Source organism: Xenopus tropicalis, chromosome 3, assembly GCF_000004195.4.
Source record: "Xenopus tropicalis strain Nigerian chromosome 3, UCB_Xtro_10.0, whole genome shotgun sequence".
Lineage (NCBI taxonomy): Eukaryota > Metazoa > Chordata > Amphibia > Anura > Pipidae > Xenopus > Xenopus tropicalis.
The window spans coordinates 105445453-105460849 of NC_030679.2; the positions used below are offsets into that span (position 1 = coordinate 105445453).

Genomic DNA, 15397 nt, shown 5'->3' on the forward strand with positions numbered 1-15397 from the left:
ATTGTATTCCTGGCGTAATAGAAATCCATATGATACTTACAATGATTTTATTCCTTCGTTATAAGGTTGCCCGCTGTCCTCTTGAGATTATAAACTTACTATTTCTATTCCGGAAATTGTATAGATTCTGTTGTATCCATTATGTATTCAAAGATGCTTTGTATTCCTTGGTTAAAATGGCTTTCCAGTTGGTGTGCCTGGAGGTAGAGGGGCATCAATTTTCAGATGTTTATTCCTTGGACAATATCATTTTCTACCTTGTATTTCTGCAACTAGTATTGTTTTGTATTCCATGACAAGGACTCACCTTGGATACCTGATTTGTTATGCCTGCATTGTATTCCTGGTGTTTAACACAAAAAAATATTTATACATACCATTATTTCCTACTTCTCAAATTATAATCTGCACTGTAATCCAATCAGACACCTTTGTACCTGCACTGTAATCCAATAAGAAATGGCTTTGTATCCCTGAGAAAGAAGACCCTTACTTTTACTTTCTGGGATTTTCCAATGTTCATTGTAATCCATAGGCATTATATGATTTCCCACTGTATTCCACATATTTTAAGATATACATTGTGTTCCTTAGACAGCATGACATTCCACTTTGTATTCCTGCAATTAGGGTTATTTTGTATCCCATTGCTGTGCTTAGTATGTTTTGGGCTAGTAAGAAGTCTGCATTGTATTCCTGGGGTAATAAACTCTGGATTGTATTCTTTGCATGGTGTTTGGATCTTCATTTGATTCTTGATATTTTCAGATCAGCATTGTATTCCTAGCATAATAGAAAATGATTTGATACCTTTCATAAGAGGCACTGTATTATAATCCAATGGGTACTGTATTCCTAAAAAGTATGAGGTTTGCATTGTATTCCTGGCGTAATAGAAATCCATATGATACTTACAATGATTTTATTCCTTCGTTATATGGTTGCCCGCTGTCCTCTTGAGATTATAAACTTACTATTTGTATTCCGGATATTGAATAGATTCTGTTGTATCCATTATGTATTCAAAGATGCTTTGTATTCCTTGGTTAAAATGGCTTTCCAGTTGGTGTGCCTGGAGGTAGAGGGGCATCAATTTTCAGATGTTTATTTTATTGCTCTGACAATATCACTTTCTACCTTGTATTTCTGCAACAAGTATTGTTTTGTATTCCATGACAAGGACTCACCTTGGATTCCTGATTTGTTATGCCTGCATTGTATTCCTGGTGTTTAACACAAAAAAATATTTATACATACCATTATTTCCTACTTCTCAAATTATAATCTGCACTGTAATCCAATCAGACACCTTTGTACCTGCACTGTAATCCAATAAGAAATGGCTTTGTATCCCTGAGAAAGAAGACCCTTACTTTTACTTTCTGGGATTTTCCAATGTTCATTGTAATCCCTAGGCATTATATGATTTCCCACTGTATTCCACATATTTTAAGATATACATTGTGTTCCTTAGACAGCATGACATTCCACTTTGTATTCGTGCAATTAGGGTTATTTTGTATCCCATTGCTGTGCTTAGTATGTTTTGGGCTAGTAAGAAGTCTGCATTGTATTCCTGAGGTAATAAACTCTGGATTGTATTCTTTGCATGGTGTTTGGATCTTCATTTGATTCTTGATATTTTCAGATCAGCATTGTATTCCTAGCATAATAGAAAATGATTTGATACCTTTCATAAGAGGCTCTGTATTGTAATCCAATGGGTACTGTATTCCTAAAAAGTATGAGGTTTGCATTGTATTCCTGGCGTAATAGAAATCCATATGATACTTACAATGATTTTATTCCTTCGTTATAAGGTTGCCCGCTGTCCTCTTGAGATTATAAATTTACTATTTGTATTCCGGAAATTGAATAGATTCAGTTGTATCCATTATGTATTCAAAGATGCTTTGTGTTCCTTGGTTAAAATGGCTTTCCAGTTGGTGTGCCTGGAGGTAGAGGGGCATCAATTTTCAGATGTTTATTTTATTCCTTGGACAATATCACTTTCTGCCTTGTATTTCTGCATCTAGTATTGTTTTGTATTCCATGACAAGGACTCACCTTGGATACCTGATTTGTTATGCCTGCATTGTATTCCTGGTGTTTAACACAAAAAAATATTTATACATACCATTATTTCCTACTTCTCAAATTATAATCTGCACTGTAATCCAATCAGACACCTTTGTACCTGCACTGTAATCCAATAAGAAATGGCTTTGTATCCCTGAGAAAGAAGACCCTTACTTTTACTTTCTGGGATTTTCCAATGTTCATTGTAATCCATAGGCATTATATGATTTACCACGGTATTCCACATATTTTAAGATATACATTGTGTTTCTTAGACAGCATGACATTCCACTTTATATTCCTGCAATTAGGGTTATTTTGTATCCCATTGCTGTGCTTAGTATGTTTTGGGCTAGTAAGAAGTCTGCATTGTATTCCTGGGGTAATAAACTCTGGATTGTATTCTTTGCATGGTGTTTGGATCTTCATTTGATTCTTGATATTTTCAGATCAGCATTGTATTCCGAGTATAATAGAAAATGATTTGATACCTTTCATAAGTGGCTCTGTATTGTAATCCAATGGGTACTGTATTCCTAAAAAGCATGAGGTTTGCATTGTATTCCTGGCATAATAGAAATCCATATGATACTTACAATGATTTAATTCCTTCGTTATAAGGTTGCCCACTGTCCTCTTGAGATTATAAACTTACTATTTGTATTCCGGAAATTGAATAGATTCTGTTGTATCCATTATGTATTTAAAGATGCTTTGTACTCCTTGGTTAAAATGGCTTTCCAGTTGGTGTGCCTGGAGGTAGAGGGGCATCAATTTTCAGATGTTTATTTTATTCCTTGGACAATATCACTTTCTGCCTTGTATTTCTGCATCTAGTATTGTTTTGTATTCCATGACAAGGACTCACCTTGGATACCTGATTTGTTATGCCTGCATTGTATTCCTGGTGTTTAACACTAAAAAATATTTATACATACCATTATTTCCTACTTCTCAAATTATAATCTGCACTGTAATCCAATCAGACACCTTTGTACCTGCACTGTAATCCAATAAGAAATGGCTTTGTATCCCAGAGAAAGAAGACCCTTACTTTTACTTTCTGGGATTTTCCAATGTTCATTGTAATCCATAGGCATTATATGATTTCCCACTGTATTCCACATATTTTAAGAAATACATTGTGTTCCTTAGACAGCATGACATTCCACTTTGTATTCCTGCAATTAAGGTTATTTTGTATCCCATTGCTGTGCTTAGTATGTTTTGGGCTAGTAAGAAGTCTGCATTGTATTCCTGGGGTAATAAACTCTGGATTGTATTCTTTGCATGGTGTTTGGATCTTCATTTGATTCTTGATATTTTCAGATCAGCATTGTATTCCTAGCATAATAGAAAATGATTTCATACCTTTCATAAGAGGCACTGTATTATAATCCAATGGGTACTGTATTCCTAAAAAGTATGAGGTTTGCATTGTATTCCTGGCGTAATAGAAATCCATATGATACTTACAATGATTTTATTCCTTCGTTATATGGTTGCCCGCTGTCCTCTTGAGATTATAAACTTACTATTTGTATTCCGGATATTGAATAGATTCTGTTGTATCCATTATGTATTCAAAGATGCTTTGTATTCCTTGGTTAAAATGGCTTTCCAGTTGGTGTGCCTGGAGGTAGAGGGGCATCAATTTTCAGATGTTTATTTTATTGCTCTGACAATATCACTTTCTACCTTGTATTTCTGCAACTAGTATTGTTTTGTATTCCATGACAAGGACTCACCTTGGATTCCTGATTTGTTATGCCTGCATTGTATTCCTGGTGTTTAACACAAAAAAATATTTATACATACCATTATTTCCTACTTCTCAAATTATAATCTGCACTGTAATCCAATCAGACACCTTTGTACCTGCACTGTAATCCAATAAGAAATGGCTTTGTATCCCTGAGAAAGAAGACCCTTACTTTTACTTTCTGGGATTTTCCAATGTTCATTGTAATCCATAGGCATTATATGATTTCCCACTGTATTCCACATATTTTAAGATATACATTGTGTTCCTTAGACAGCATGACATTCCACTTTGTATTCGTGCAATTAGGGTTATTTTGTATCCCATTGCTGTGCTTAGTATGTTTTGGGCTAGTAAGAAGTCTGCATTGTATTCCTGAGGTAATAAACTCTGGATTGTATTCTTTGCATGGTGTTTGGATCTTCATTTGATTCTTGATATTTTCAGATCAGCATTGTATTCCTAGCATAATAGAAAATGATTTGATACCTTTCATAAGAGGCTCTGTATTGTAATCCAATGGGTACTGTATTCCTAAAAAGTATGAGGTTTGCATTGTATTCCTGGCGTAATAGAAATCCATATGATACTTACAATGATTAAATTCCTTCGTTATAAGGTTGCCCGCTGTCCTCTTGAGATTATAAATTTACTATTTGTATTCCGGAAATTGAATAGATTATGTTGTATCCATTATGTATTCAAAGATGCTTTGTATTCCTTGGTTAAAATGGCTTTCCAGTTGGTGTGCCTGGAGGTAGAGGGGCATCAATTTTCAGATTTTTATTTTATTGCTCTGACAATATCACTTTCTACCTTGTATTTCTGCATCTAGTATTGTTTTGTATTCCATGACAAGGACTCACCTTGGATACCTGATTTGTTATGCCTGCATTGTATTCCTGGTGTTTAACACAAAAAAATATTTATAAATACCATTATTTCCTACTTCTCAAATTATAATCTGCACTGTAATCCAATCAGACACCTTTGTACCTGCACTGTAATCCAATAAGAAATGGCTTTGTATCCCTGAGAAAGAAGACCCTTACTTTTACTTTCTGGGATTTTCCAATGTTCATTGTAATCCATAGGCATTATATGATTTCCCACTGTATTCCACATATTTTAAGATATACATTGTGTTCCTTAGACAGCATGACATTCCACTTTGTATTCCTGCAATTAGGGTTATTTTGTATCCCATTGCTGTGCTTAGTATGTTTTGGGCTAGTAAGAAGTCTGCATTGTATTCCTGGGGTAATAAACTCTGGATTGTATTCTTTGCATGGTGTTTGGATCTTCATTTGATTCTTGATATTTTCAGATCAGCATTGTATTCCTAGCATAATAGAAAATGATTTAATACCTTTCATAAGAGGCACTGTATTGTAATCCAATGGGTACTGTATTTCTAAAAAGTATGAGGTTTGCATTGTATTCCTGGCGTAATAGAAATCCAGATGATACTTAAAATGATTTTATTCCTTCGTTATAAGATGGGGTTTTTTGCCTTCCTCTGGATCAACTAGTAGTTAGGCAGGTTATATATAGGCATTATGGTTGAACTTGATGGACATATGTCTTTTTTCAACCCAACTTACTATGTTACTATAAGGTTGCCCGCTGTCCTCTTGAGATTATAAACTTACTATTTGTATTCCGGAAATTGAATAGATTCTGTTGTATCCATTATGTATTCAAAGATGCTTTGTACTCCTTGGTTAAAATGGCTTTCCAGTTGGTGTGCCTGGAGGTAGAGGGGCATCAATTTTCAGATGTTTATTTTATTCCTTGGACAATATCACTTTCTGCCTTTTTTTTCTGCAATTAGTATTGTTTGTATTCCATGACCCTTGAAGGTTGCACATGATATTTCTGGGCTAGTAAGGACACTACATTGTATTCCTTGCCTGAGTTTCAAATATTCGTGGGATTCTTAATATATTTAGATCAGCATTAATTGATTCCCTTCCTAAGAAGTTTCATATTGTAGTCCAGTAGGTTATAAGTTTACACTTTGTATTCCTGGGACATGGGTTGATGTACTGTATTCCTATTAAGTATGGGTTTTGCATTGTATTCCTGGCATAGTAGAAATCCATATGATACCGACCATGATTTTATGTCTTCACTTCAAGGTTCTTTGCTTCATTTTTTAAATTAAAAACCTACTGTTTATATTCCTGAAATTAAATAGATAGCATCTTTTTTCCATTATGCATTCAAACATGTATTGTATTCCTTGGGCAAAATGACTTTCCAGTTTTAGTGCTAGTAGCTAGAGGTGCATGTAATTTTGTCAATGTGCCACTCCATGTTGTATTCCTTGAGGGTGTGAGGCTTTGCTTGGTGTTCCATTGACTTACATGGATTCTTGATTTTTAATGCCTGCATTGTATTCTTAGTGTTTAATACAAAAATATAGTTATACATACCATGTTTTCCTACTTCTTAAATTATAATCTGCACTGCAATCTAATCAAAAACAGCTTTGTACCTGCACTGTAATCCAATAAGAAACGGCTTTGTATCCCTGAGAAAGAAGACCCTTACTTTTGTATTCTGAGATTTTTCAGTGTTTATGGTAATCCATAGGCATTATATGATTTCCCACTGTATTCCACATATTTTAAGATATACATTGTTTTCCTTTGACAGCATGACATTCCACTTTGTATTCCTGCAGTTAGAATTGTTTTGTTTCCTATGGTTGTGCATGGTGAGGGTGGAAGTCTATTATTATTATTGCAGTCACACAACTTGGATTGCTGAGTTTTAAGCCTGTATTGTATTCCTGATGTTAAATAGGAGATATGACTTTTTTGCATAAAAACACTGCATTTACGCTTAATATCCGTTGGAACAAATAATTCACTTACCATGATTTCTTACTTTTCACGTGACAGTCTTCACTTTAATCTACTGTTTTGTATTTCTTATTGTAATCCTTGGGCATCATAAGAATCTCCACTGTATTCTACATATTTTTTGTAGAAAATAACATTTTATTTTGTATTCCTGCAGTTAGGGTAATTTTGCTTTTCATGGCCCTGTTAGGCTGTGCATTGTAATTCTATGTAAAAGCTCTGATTTGTATTCCTGGGGTATTAATCTCTAGATTATATTCCTTTCATGGATTCATGATATTTTCAGGTCAGTATCGAATTCCTAGTATACCCTACTTAGGAAGCTCTGTATTGTAATCCAGTGGGTTCTAATGTTATACTTTGTATTCCTGGGAAATAGGCAGACTTTCTGTATTCCTAAAAAGTATGGAATTTGCACTGTATTTCTGGCATAATAGTAATAAATATGATACCATGATTTATTCCTTGCACTGTTATCCTGTTGGATACGACTTTGTATATCCACAAATTAGTTTTGTTTTCCACATACTCGTAGATATGCTCTGTATTTCATGGACAACACAACTTTCCACCTTGTACTCCTGCAATTAGAATTGTTTTGTACTCCATAGCCCTGGAAGGTTGCACATTATATTTCTGGGCTAGTAGGGACACTGCATTGTATTCCTTGCCTGAGTTGCACTGTATTCCTGGGACATAGGTTGATATACTGTATTCCTAAGAAGTATGGGTTTAGCACTGTATTCCTGGCATAATAGAAATCCATATGATACTTGCCATGATTTCTTATCTTCAGGACATGGTCATTTGCTCCATTCTTGAGATTAAAAATCGATGTATTCCAGAAATTGAATAAATTGCATATTGCATCTATGATGTATTATTATATGTATTGTATTCCTTGGGCAAAATTACATTCCATTTGGTGTACCTGTAGCAAAAGGTGCATGTAATTTCAGTAATTTTCCACTCCATCTTGTAATCCTCCTGTTGTTTTCCTCCATGTACCAACACTCAGACAAAAGCTGTAGTTTTCAGTGCAGATACCCGGATATACAAAAGAGAAGGGATTTGCTTCTCTCCACCTGCCTAAAAAGTATAGAGGAGCGGAGCCAGTTCTCTGTGTGGCCTTGCGAAATGGGGTATATCATTCCTTGAGCCTGGAAACTTTAATATATTTATTATTACTCTTTTTGCAGTATAACTATGTTGATAATTGTAATATTGCTTTTGTAGCATTATAGTTGTAAACTGACTCAGGCAACAGTAACAGCAACAGACATATATAATATTACAGACAAAACCACGTAAACATTTGTAATCCATTTGTAATCCATTTGTAATCCATTTGTAATCCATTTGTAATCTTTATTCTCAATAAACAATGATTCCTTAATGTCTTAATTTCACAACCCCTCTGGGTTACTTATATACGTATCTTGAAAAAATAAAGATAAAAATGATATAATAAAAAGTGTGTATGTGCATGTGCGGGGGGCTCTGAGGAACAGAAAATGTAGAGACTGTTAGCTAGAAAATTGTTTCAAGGTCATCTAAAACTTGTTGCAATATTTTAACCATTTCTATAAAAAAGATGAAGACAAAGTTAATCTGTACAGCCTACAGGTGTAACAATGGTTATCTATGGTTATGTTGAACTTCTCTAATATCTAAAGATCTCCTTACCAGAATCTGACACATTTCTGCTAGTAGCTCAATTGCATTTTTCACTTTTGCTGGCTAAACTGGTTAACAGGCTGCAAAATCCTGTGCTGGAGAGATGAGCAGTGCTGTGTCAGGACTTATCTGCCTTGTCTCTGTAAGAGCTGCAGCTGCCTGGCATTGTAATATCATGAGACTCAATGCTAACGGATTCAACCAATTTGAAAAGCAGGGGTGTGCTGTTAGAGATTTCAGTTGCAACTGAAATCAGTACTCAGTCACCTGACTATATTTCTGTTACTGCTAATGTTTTATGTACATTTGTTATGGTCTAAAATATTTACCATTCTTCTAAACATTAAAAAGCAGGCTAAACTATCACTTGGTGTACTGTCAGAAAGAGAATGAATAGTTGTTTAAAAAAAATGCACATATATATATTTATATATCTGTAGTAGGACATAAGCAACATTTTTTGTTCAGTTCAACATGTGGAGTGTGTGAGCTTAGTTTCCATTGCTTTATAGGTATTATTCTGCTAAGTTTCTGATGATCTTTTTACCATTATTTTAAAAGTAAGAAATAGCTTAGTGGCAGATACAAGCTCTCTTTCCCTAGTCCTCTTTGCTATATATCAGAAATGCAAGCAATTAGCATTCAGCAGAAAGTTAGATAAGAAAAGCTGGGGTCTATTAGCCTGAAAATGAGCCCACTGGTTATTAGGATACTAACAGTCCAACTCAAATTGAAGTCAATACTGAGCTGTATATCTGATTGCTATTTATCTGCTAATGCATTACATGTTATAGTGTCAAAGATTTGACAGTGCTTTTAGACTAATTTCAATCTAGGCTACAATGATTGCTAACATTAAAAACCAACCTTTATTGGAGCTCCCATCGATCCTCTCTGCTGCACTGTCCATGAGTGGTGAGCACTAACGGTCCTAACGGTCTAAACTGTCATTAACTGTCACTTGGCTTATTTGATGTACTGTCAGAGAGTTTTTATTGGAGCTCCCACAGATCCTCTCTGATCCACTGCCTTTCTCAAATAAGTAGTTGGCATGTTCTAACACTTCCTGCACAGAAGCGCAGTAGGATGTGGTCAGCCAATCACAGCTCTGCTTTCATCCAGGGAAAGAGAGTACAGTTCCCTGCTGAGTGACTCTACCTGCAGATCTGCTGGCATTCTACAGTGCAAGCTGCTGAGAGCTGCTGGCCATCATCCATGACTTGATACAGGGTCAGACTGAGCTGCCGGGGCACCAGGAAAAAACCCGGTGGGCCCCACCGTCCCAGACCTAATCCCTGGAGCACCAGTCGGCTGCTGTTCTCCTTCCCCTGGCGCACCTGAAAGTAACTATACTGTACATGCTCTCAGGGGAGGAGGTTGGGAGGTGCAGGGGCCCCTGGGGTGCTGCCCTGGTGGGCCCTGCACCCCCTAGTCTGATCCTGGCTTGCAATGAGAAATACAGTATTTGTTCTTGGAAATATTTGTTCTTGACAACACTTTACCATTAATCTACTCTTCAGTCTATTGCATATCTTTTCATTCAGAATAAAAGCTTTCCTTTTCTCACAGCTGAACACATGCCTGAATGACAAAACTTAAATGATCTGTAAATAAAGTAGCAATGAAACCTGGTTTTTGTTATATAATCTTTTATTTTACCATTTTTATTTAATGTATTTTTCTTTCAAGCATGTTTCTTAAATGGCAGGGTTTGGCTTGCCTGGAGACCAAAGAAGGAAGGAAGGAAGGAAGGAAATGGCTTAGGAGTCAGTGGGATTTGGAAGAATTTGGCTCAAGTTAAAGTTTTGTCTTTTTTCCATTATAAACCTGGAATAAGAAACAAACAGATTTAGGTACAACTGGATTTAGTCGCAGATGCAAACCTGCACCTGTGCAGTAACCCATAGCCCTGAAGTAGCTGTTAGTTTACAAATTAGGCATGGGAAACCTCTCTCTCTTAGCATCCCAAATACAGTCTTCTGCTGTCAGTAAGATGCTGGGGGTTGTCATGTAACACCATCCTTTGGTCATTTTTGAATTGCATTTAGTCTTTACATCCTAACTGCAAAAAGCTGATGTGAACTAATTGTGAATTAATTCCTCCATGGTTGGTATGGTTTGCACTAGTGCAATTTCCACTTAAATGCTATCCACTTAAATCTATCTATCTATCTATCTATCTATCTATCTATCATCTATCTATCTATCTATCTATCTATCTATCTATCTATCTATCTATCTATATGTCTATGTATCTTTCTGTCTATATGTCTGTCTGTCTTTATGTCTATCTATCTATCTATCTATCTATCTAGTATATTTTAAATTGTACATTGGGTGCTTATTGTGTGCTGGGTGAGTATTTAACATCAAAACAATAGTTATTGTTTTTGTTATTGTATTATTACAGTCCTTTGCAAATGTAAAATAGCAGAAACACCAGTAATGCAATAGCTCATTTATACTGACATAACTTTATAATGTATTATGTTCAGGGCAAAAGATTGGGCAATCTGCCATGTTTTTTTTGCCTTGTGTGCCCTGTCCTGCATATAGAAGTATTGATGCATGTCATAAAAAAATAAGTGCAGAGATCCGCACCCCCCCAATGAGAATAGACACGCAAGTAAGGGAGCAACAACAGGTGCAGGTTGCAGCAGGACCCTATTCTTACCATCTGCCATACAGACAGGGCAGCATTAAGGTGGCCATACACTTTCAGATGTTAGTCTTCTTCCAACGATCATTCAGATATTGATCGTACATTTAAATGAAATGATCTGAAACTAACTTTCAGACTGAAATTGTAGGATAAAGCCCTAATAATAATAAATCGATGTTCTGAACATGAAATAGTTGGAAGACACCAAAAAGTGACTTCCTGGAAATGCATTGTAGGCCCCCCAAGGATATTGTCCAATACACAATACATTCACAGATTTTATCATCTGACTGAGATTTTCTAACCTGTCCGATCAACTAAACGACCGATCACCATGGTATGAAAATTTTCGGGACAATTTGGAGCCCACACGGTTCAAAAATCTCACGAAACTGCATTTTATATGATTTTATCGGTGTGTGTATTGCCAGCTTTACTCCTGCAGGTGCTGACATGAGGTGCAGATTGTAGCTGACCCTGCACAGAGGTGCTTTTTAAATCAGTGGGACAATTTTTGTTACCCTGTTGTGCCCTACAGCAAAAGTGCCCCATTGCGATACTTGTTGTACTTGTTAATGAAGGGACAGTAGGGCTTGTTTACATTATAATGATGTGGCAACCTTATAAATGCAGGATATGGATTACAGTAACCTTGCCACAAGACCATCTTCTTGGGGGTACAAGGTCCATGTTTTAAAAGTAGTTTGCTGGTAAAAAGGGAGAATGATTTTATAAAGGGACTGTGCATTTACCAAGAAGGCAACTGGGAAGGTTGAAATAATGAACAGGAAAGAATATCAATTATTTTTAGCCACTTAATTCATTATGCTAAAAGTAGAGCTGGCAAAGCAAATACCATTGTCAAGGGAGAGCAGGTTACCATGTGAATCAACACCCACTCTACAGTGGAGGGTTGTTTTTGTAAGAGAATCAGTTGCTGATTGGCTCCTGATATCCTCAATTATGCGAGGTCACAGCTCAATGGATGTGTTGTATTGGAACGGGGCTGAGCCAGGAACTCACTATAGGAATCTGAAGCAGTTGTGAAAACAGATGTCAGCTGTGTCTCTGCAAGAACAAGGGCAGACTCCTGTGCCTGCAGCAATACTCGGCTCCCATTGTAACCTTGTGTGTACTCTCCAGCAAGCTCTGGGTCAGGCAGAGCACAGTTGACAAGAAACTTAGCAGCTCCTAACACTTTGCCAGCAATGCCAAACAGCCTGCGAGACTGAGATTCCCTGAATGCTAACCTGCATCTGATTCGGAACCCCATCAAACAAAATCTGGAGATGCTTGGGACCTTCTGAAGGAGCCAGAAAGGTGATAATGAGTGCCCCCGCTGCTACTGGAGTTTTCATTCTCTCTCTCACAGCCATCCCTGCTACCTATACCTTCAACTTCTTCTTTGCTTTCAATAGGTAAGTGGCTGTCACGATACCCCTGCACTGATTTCACATAGAGATTTCATACCGAGAAATCACTTTAGGGATAGATGGATCTGTGTACTGTGTCGTACATTGCAGTTAGTTATATTTGTATTTTACAGTTTAAGCTCTCTAATTTCTATTGTTTATCTTTTTAAAGGACAAGGTAACATAAAAATAGTTGTATCATCAGGGCACAATAATTGATGCAGAATTAATGCAGACTTTGATTTGAACACTATACCAAACCTCACACATCACTATTTCACCTCTCCCTGTCTCCTTGACTGAGTTGATGCCCAGGGCACTGGGCATGTGCAGTTATCCCTATGCCTGGACATGCGCCTCTTCTTTGGTTTCACAGCAGTTAGCTATTATTGTGTTTTTCTTTAGCTTTCAAATGGCTGTTAGGTGAATATGAATAGAATTCTGGAGTTTGGCTCTTAAAGTTACATGTGCTCCATTGGAAAGCAGGTTCTGCAGGTGGCTATTTGCTGCGCCAGCAGTGCTTCTTAAGAGAAATTGGTATCTGCCAATAATCAAGAAGCTGTCCCCTAAATGTTTTTAAAAGTAGTAATCTTGCTAAAGTATAGTCATTTCTAGGAAGTTAGGTTTTAAAAATATGAAAAACAGAAAATATGCCATTAGTTAGGCTATTATTTTTTATTGCTACATCTTACATTTGATGGATATTGCAGTTCATTTATGCTCACCAGCTTTGCCAGTAAATAATGTCTTTTACATATTGTAAGATTTATGTCTCCTAGTGCAGAATAGTACAGTGCTGGTGAGCCAATCTGCCCTTGAAGGCAAAGAGGTAAGTAGTTGGGGGTTTACATTGCAGAATGGCCCAAAAGCCAATTTTACTGACAGTTGCAAAAAAACATAACATTGCACATGAGTTGGATTTTTAGAACTATGATTTTTTTCTGAGACAGTTGTCAGTAGCAGAATATCAGGAATGATCAGCTTTCTCCTATGCTGGTGTTACACAGTCAACAGGCATTGCCTTATCTGATATAGTTAGCTCTGGTCAGATGCTGCCTTCCAAGCAGAATTGGTGACTGCCCCCCTGACCACACTGCTGACAGATCATAGACAAGTACAGGTATGGGACCTATTATCCAGAATGCTCGGGACCTGGGGTTTTCTGGATAAGGGATCTTTCCTTAATTTGTATCTCCATAACTTAAGTCTGCTAAAAATCATTTAAATATTGAATAAACCCAGTAGGCTTGGATTAATTATATCTTAGTTGGGACCAAGTACAAGGTACTGTTTTATTATTACAGAGAAAAAGGAAATCGTTTTTAAAAATTAGAATTATTTGCTTATAATAGAGTCTATGGGAGATGGCCTTTCCGTAATTCGGAACTTTCTGCATAATGGGTTTCCGGATAAGGGATCCCATACCTGTACTGGACTCACTCAAGTTTGAGTGCCCATGTGATTTCTGCATATTGTTGCCCATAAGCTGGCAGTGTAGATCAAAAACTTACCAGTAACCTTACCAAAAAGACTTTGCAGCAGCAGCCATTGGAGAATGCTGCAAATATTTTACCTGACCCTAGCAATAATCAAAATCTGTTTAGCCGTAAAGACCACCCCCAGACGTATTTAAAAAGAAATCCCAGCAGTAAAACACACATTCACAGACATGTGTGTTTTCTGGTGCCATGTTTTCTTTTTGCACTTTAATAGACACATAAATATATAAAGGTGAATGAGCTATGTAGCTTGTATATATGGGAAATATTTTGGTCTTTGTGTGTGCGGATTTTAAGTGCCAGAAAAAGAGACAATAGGAAAAACTGTACCTTAGTAAATATTCAGATTTAAGTTTTTTTCTAGAGCAATTTCTTCCTGGCTATTAATAAAGAGACCCAGAATCTTATTTAAATACAAAACTAACGATTGCAACATTTCTTTGGTGTATGAATAAAATAAATCGAATCGAAGTTAATCAGTGATATATTGTAAAGCAGAATGAATGAAGATACCCCATACTGAAGGTAATTCAATGCAAGATTAGTGTTGTACAGAAGAACACATACATCTTAACATACACATTACATAGAAATATTGACCAGTGCTATAAAGTTCAACCAATCAAAGCTATTGGATGGAAAATCAGATTCCCATTTATCTCTGTGAGGTTGCATTAATATTGACTGTGCGTCTGATTTTCAGTTAGTAGGATGCAATTTACCTTTATGTCAATTTCTTAATGTTTTTAACAAAAGTTTCACTGATATCACACAGTTTTGAGTTGGATCCTGATTTAGAATTTCTATGCTGTCCAAATCAGTCCAACTGAATCAGAAGACAGTCTGTAGTATGAATGGCTCCTAAAGGGGCACTTAAATATATATTTATAGCTTAATGTTTTTGAAGAGGTAGAAAATCACTATTTCATCACTACCTTCTCAGGGACAGAGCACACAAACAAAATGTTGTTCATGTAGTTTGTCTGTGGTGAGCACCACTCCCTAAGGCTCCCTAAGTCTTGTAACTTGATACATTGCCAAAGTGTGTGTAAAAATGCCTTTGTAGCTTCACTCTCGGAGGCAGATCTGTCAGAGTACTGTACATAGTCTCACGGCTCATAAAATCAAGCAAATGCTGTCATTCTACCTTGAAAAGTACTACTGCTCTGATAAATGGTTGAAAAAAACACAACATACTATAAAAACAAATGAACTTCAAGGCACTGTGCCTTCTGGCTTTTTACAATTCATTCCCAATTCACATAAATAAAGAAATGTATGTTCTATTGTATATGAGTTTTTATAATCTGTTACTTTATATTGGACCCGCTGACGCAACCTGCAAGAAGTCCTGTTTGAACCTGATCTGCTAAAACACTTTCAATGTGTTTGATTCAGAGATTTTCAAAGAGTTTGATTTAATGACATTTGAAATT

General features: G+C 36.4%; 2 protein-coding genes across 4 annotated transcripts in view; one reads left to right on the forward strand and one right to left on the reverse strand.

Moving 5' to 3' along the window:
- The window catches only part of btbd1 (BTB (POZ) domain containing 1), a 39507-nt gene extending 30076 nt beyond the window's left edge, over positions 1-9431 (reverse strand). For both annotated transcript variants that reach the window (NM_001130202.1, XM_031897678.1), the window contains exon 1: positions 9256-9431. The gene's annotated coding sequence lies outside the window, so the exon portion shown is untranslated. The remainder of the gene's footprint in view (positions 1-9255) is intronic.
- The window catches only part of tm6sf1 (transmembrane 6 superfamily member 1), a 68031-nt gene that overhangs the window by 38104 nt on the left and 14530 nt on the right, over positions 1-15397 (forward strand). The window contains exon 1 of one of the 2 annotated variants that reach the window (NM_001079358.1): positions 12158-12468. The exons of the other annotated variant lie outside the window; for it this stretch is intronic. Coding sequence (NP_001072826.1) covers positions 12377-12468 — 92 coding nt within the window. The 5' untranslated portion in view covers positions 12158-12376. Of the gene's footprint in view, positions 1-12157; positions 12469-15397 lie in introns of those variants that run through there. 2 annotated transcript variants of the gene reach the window in all.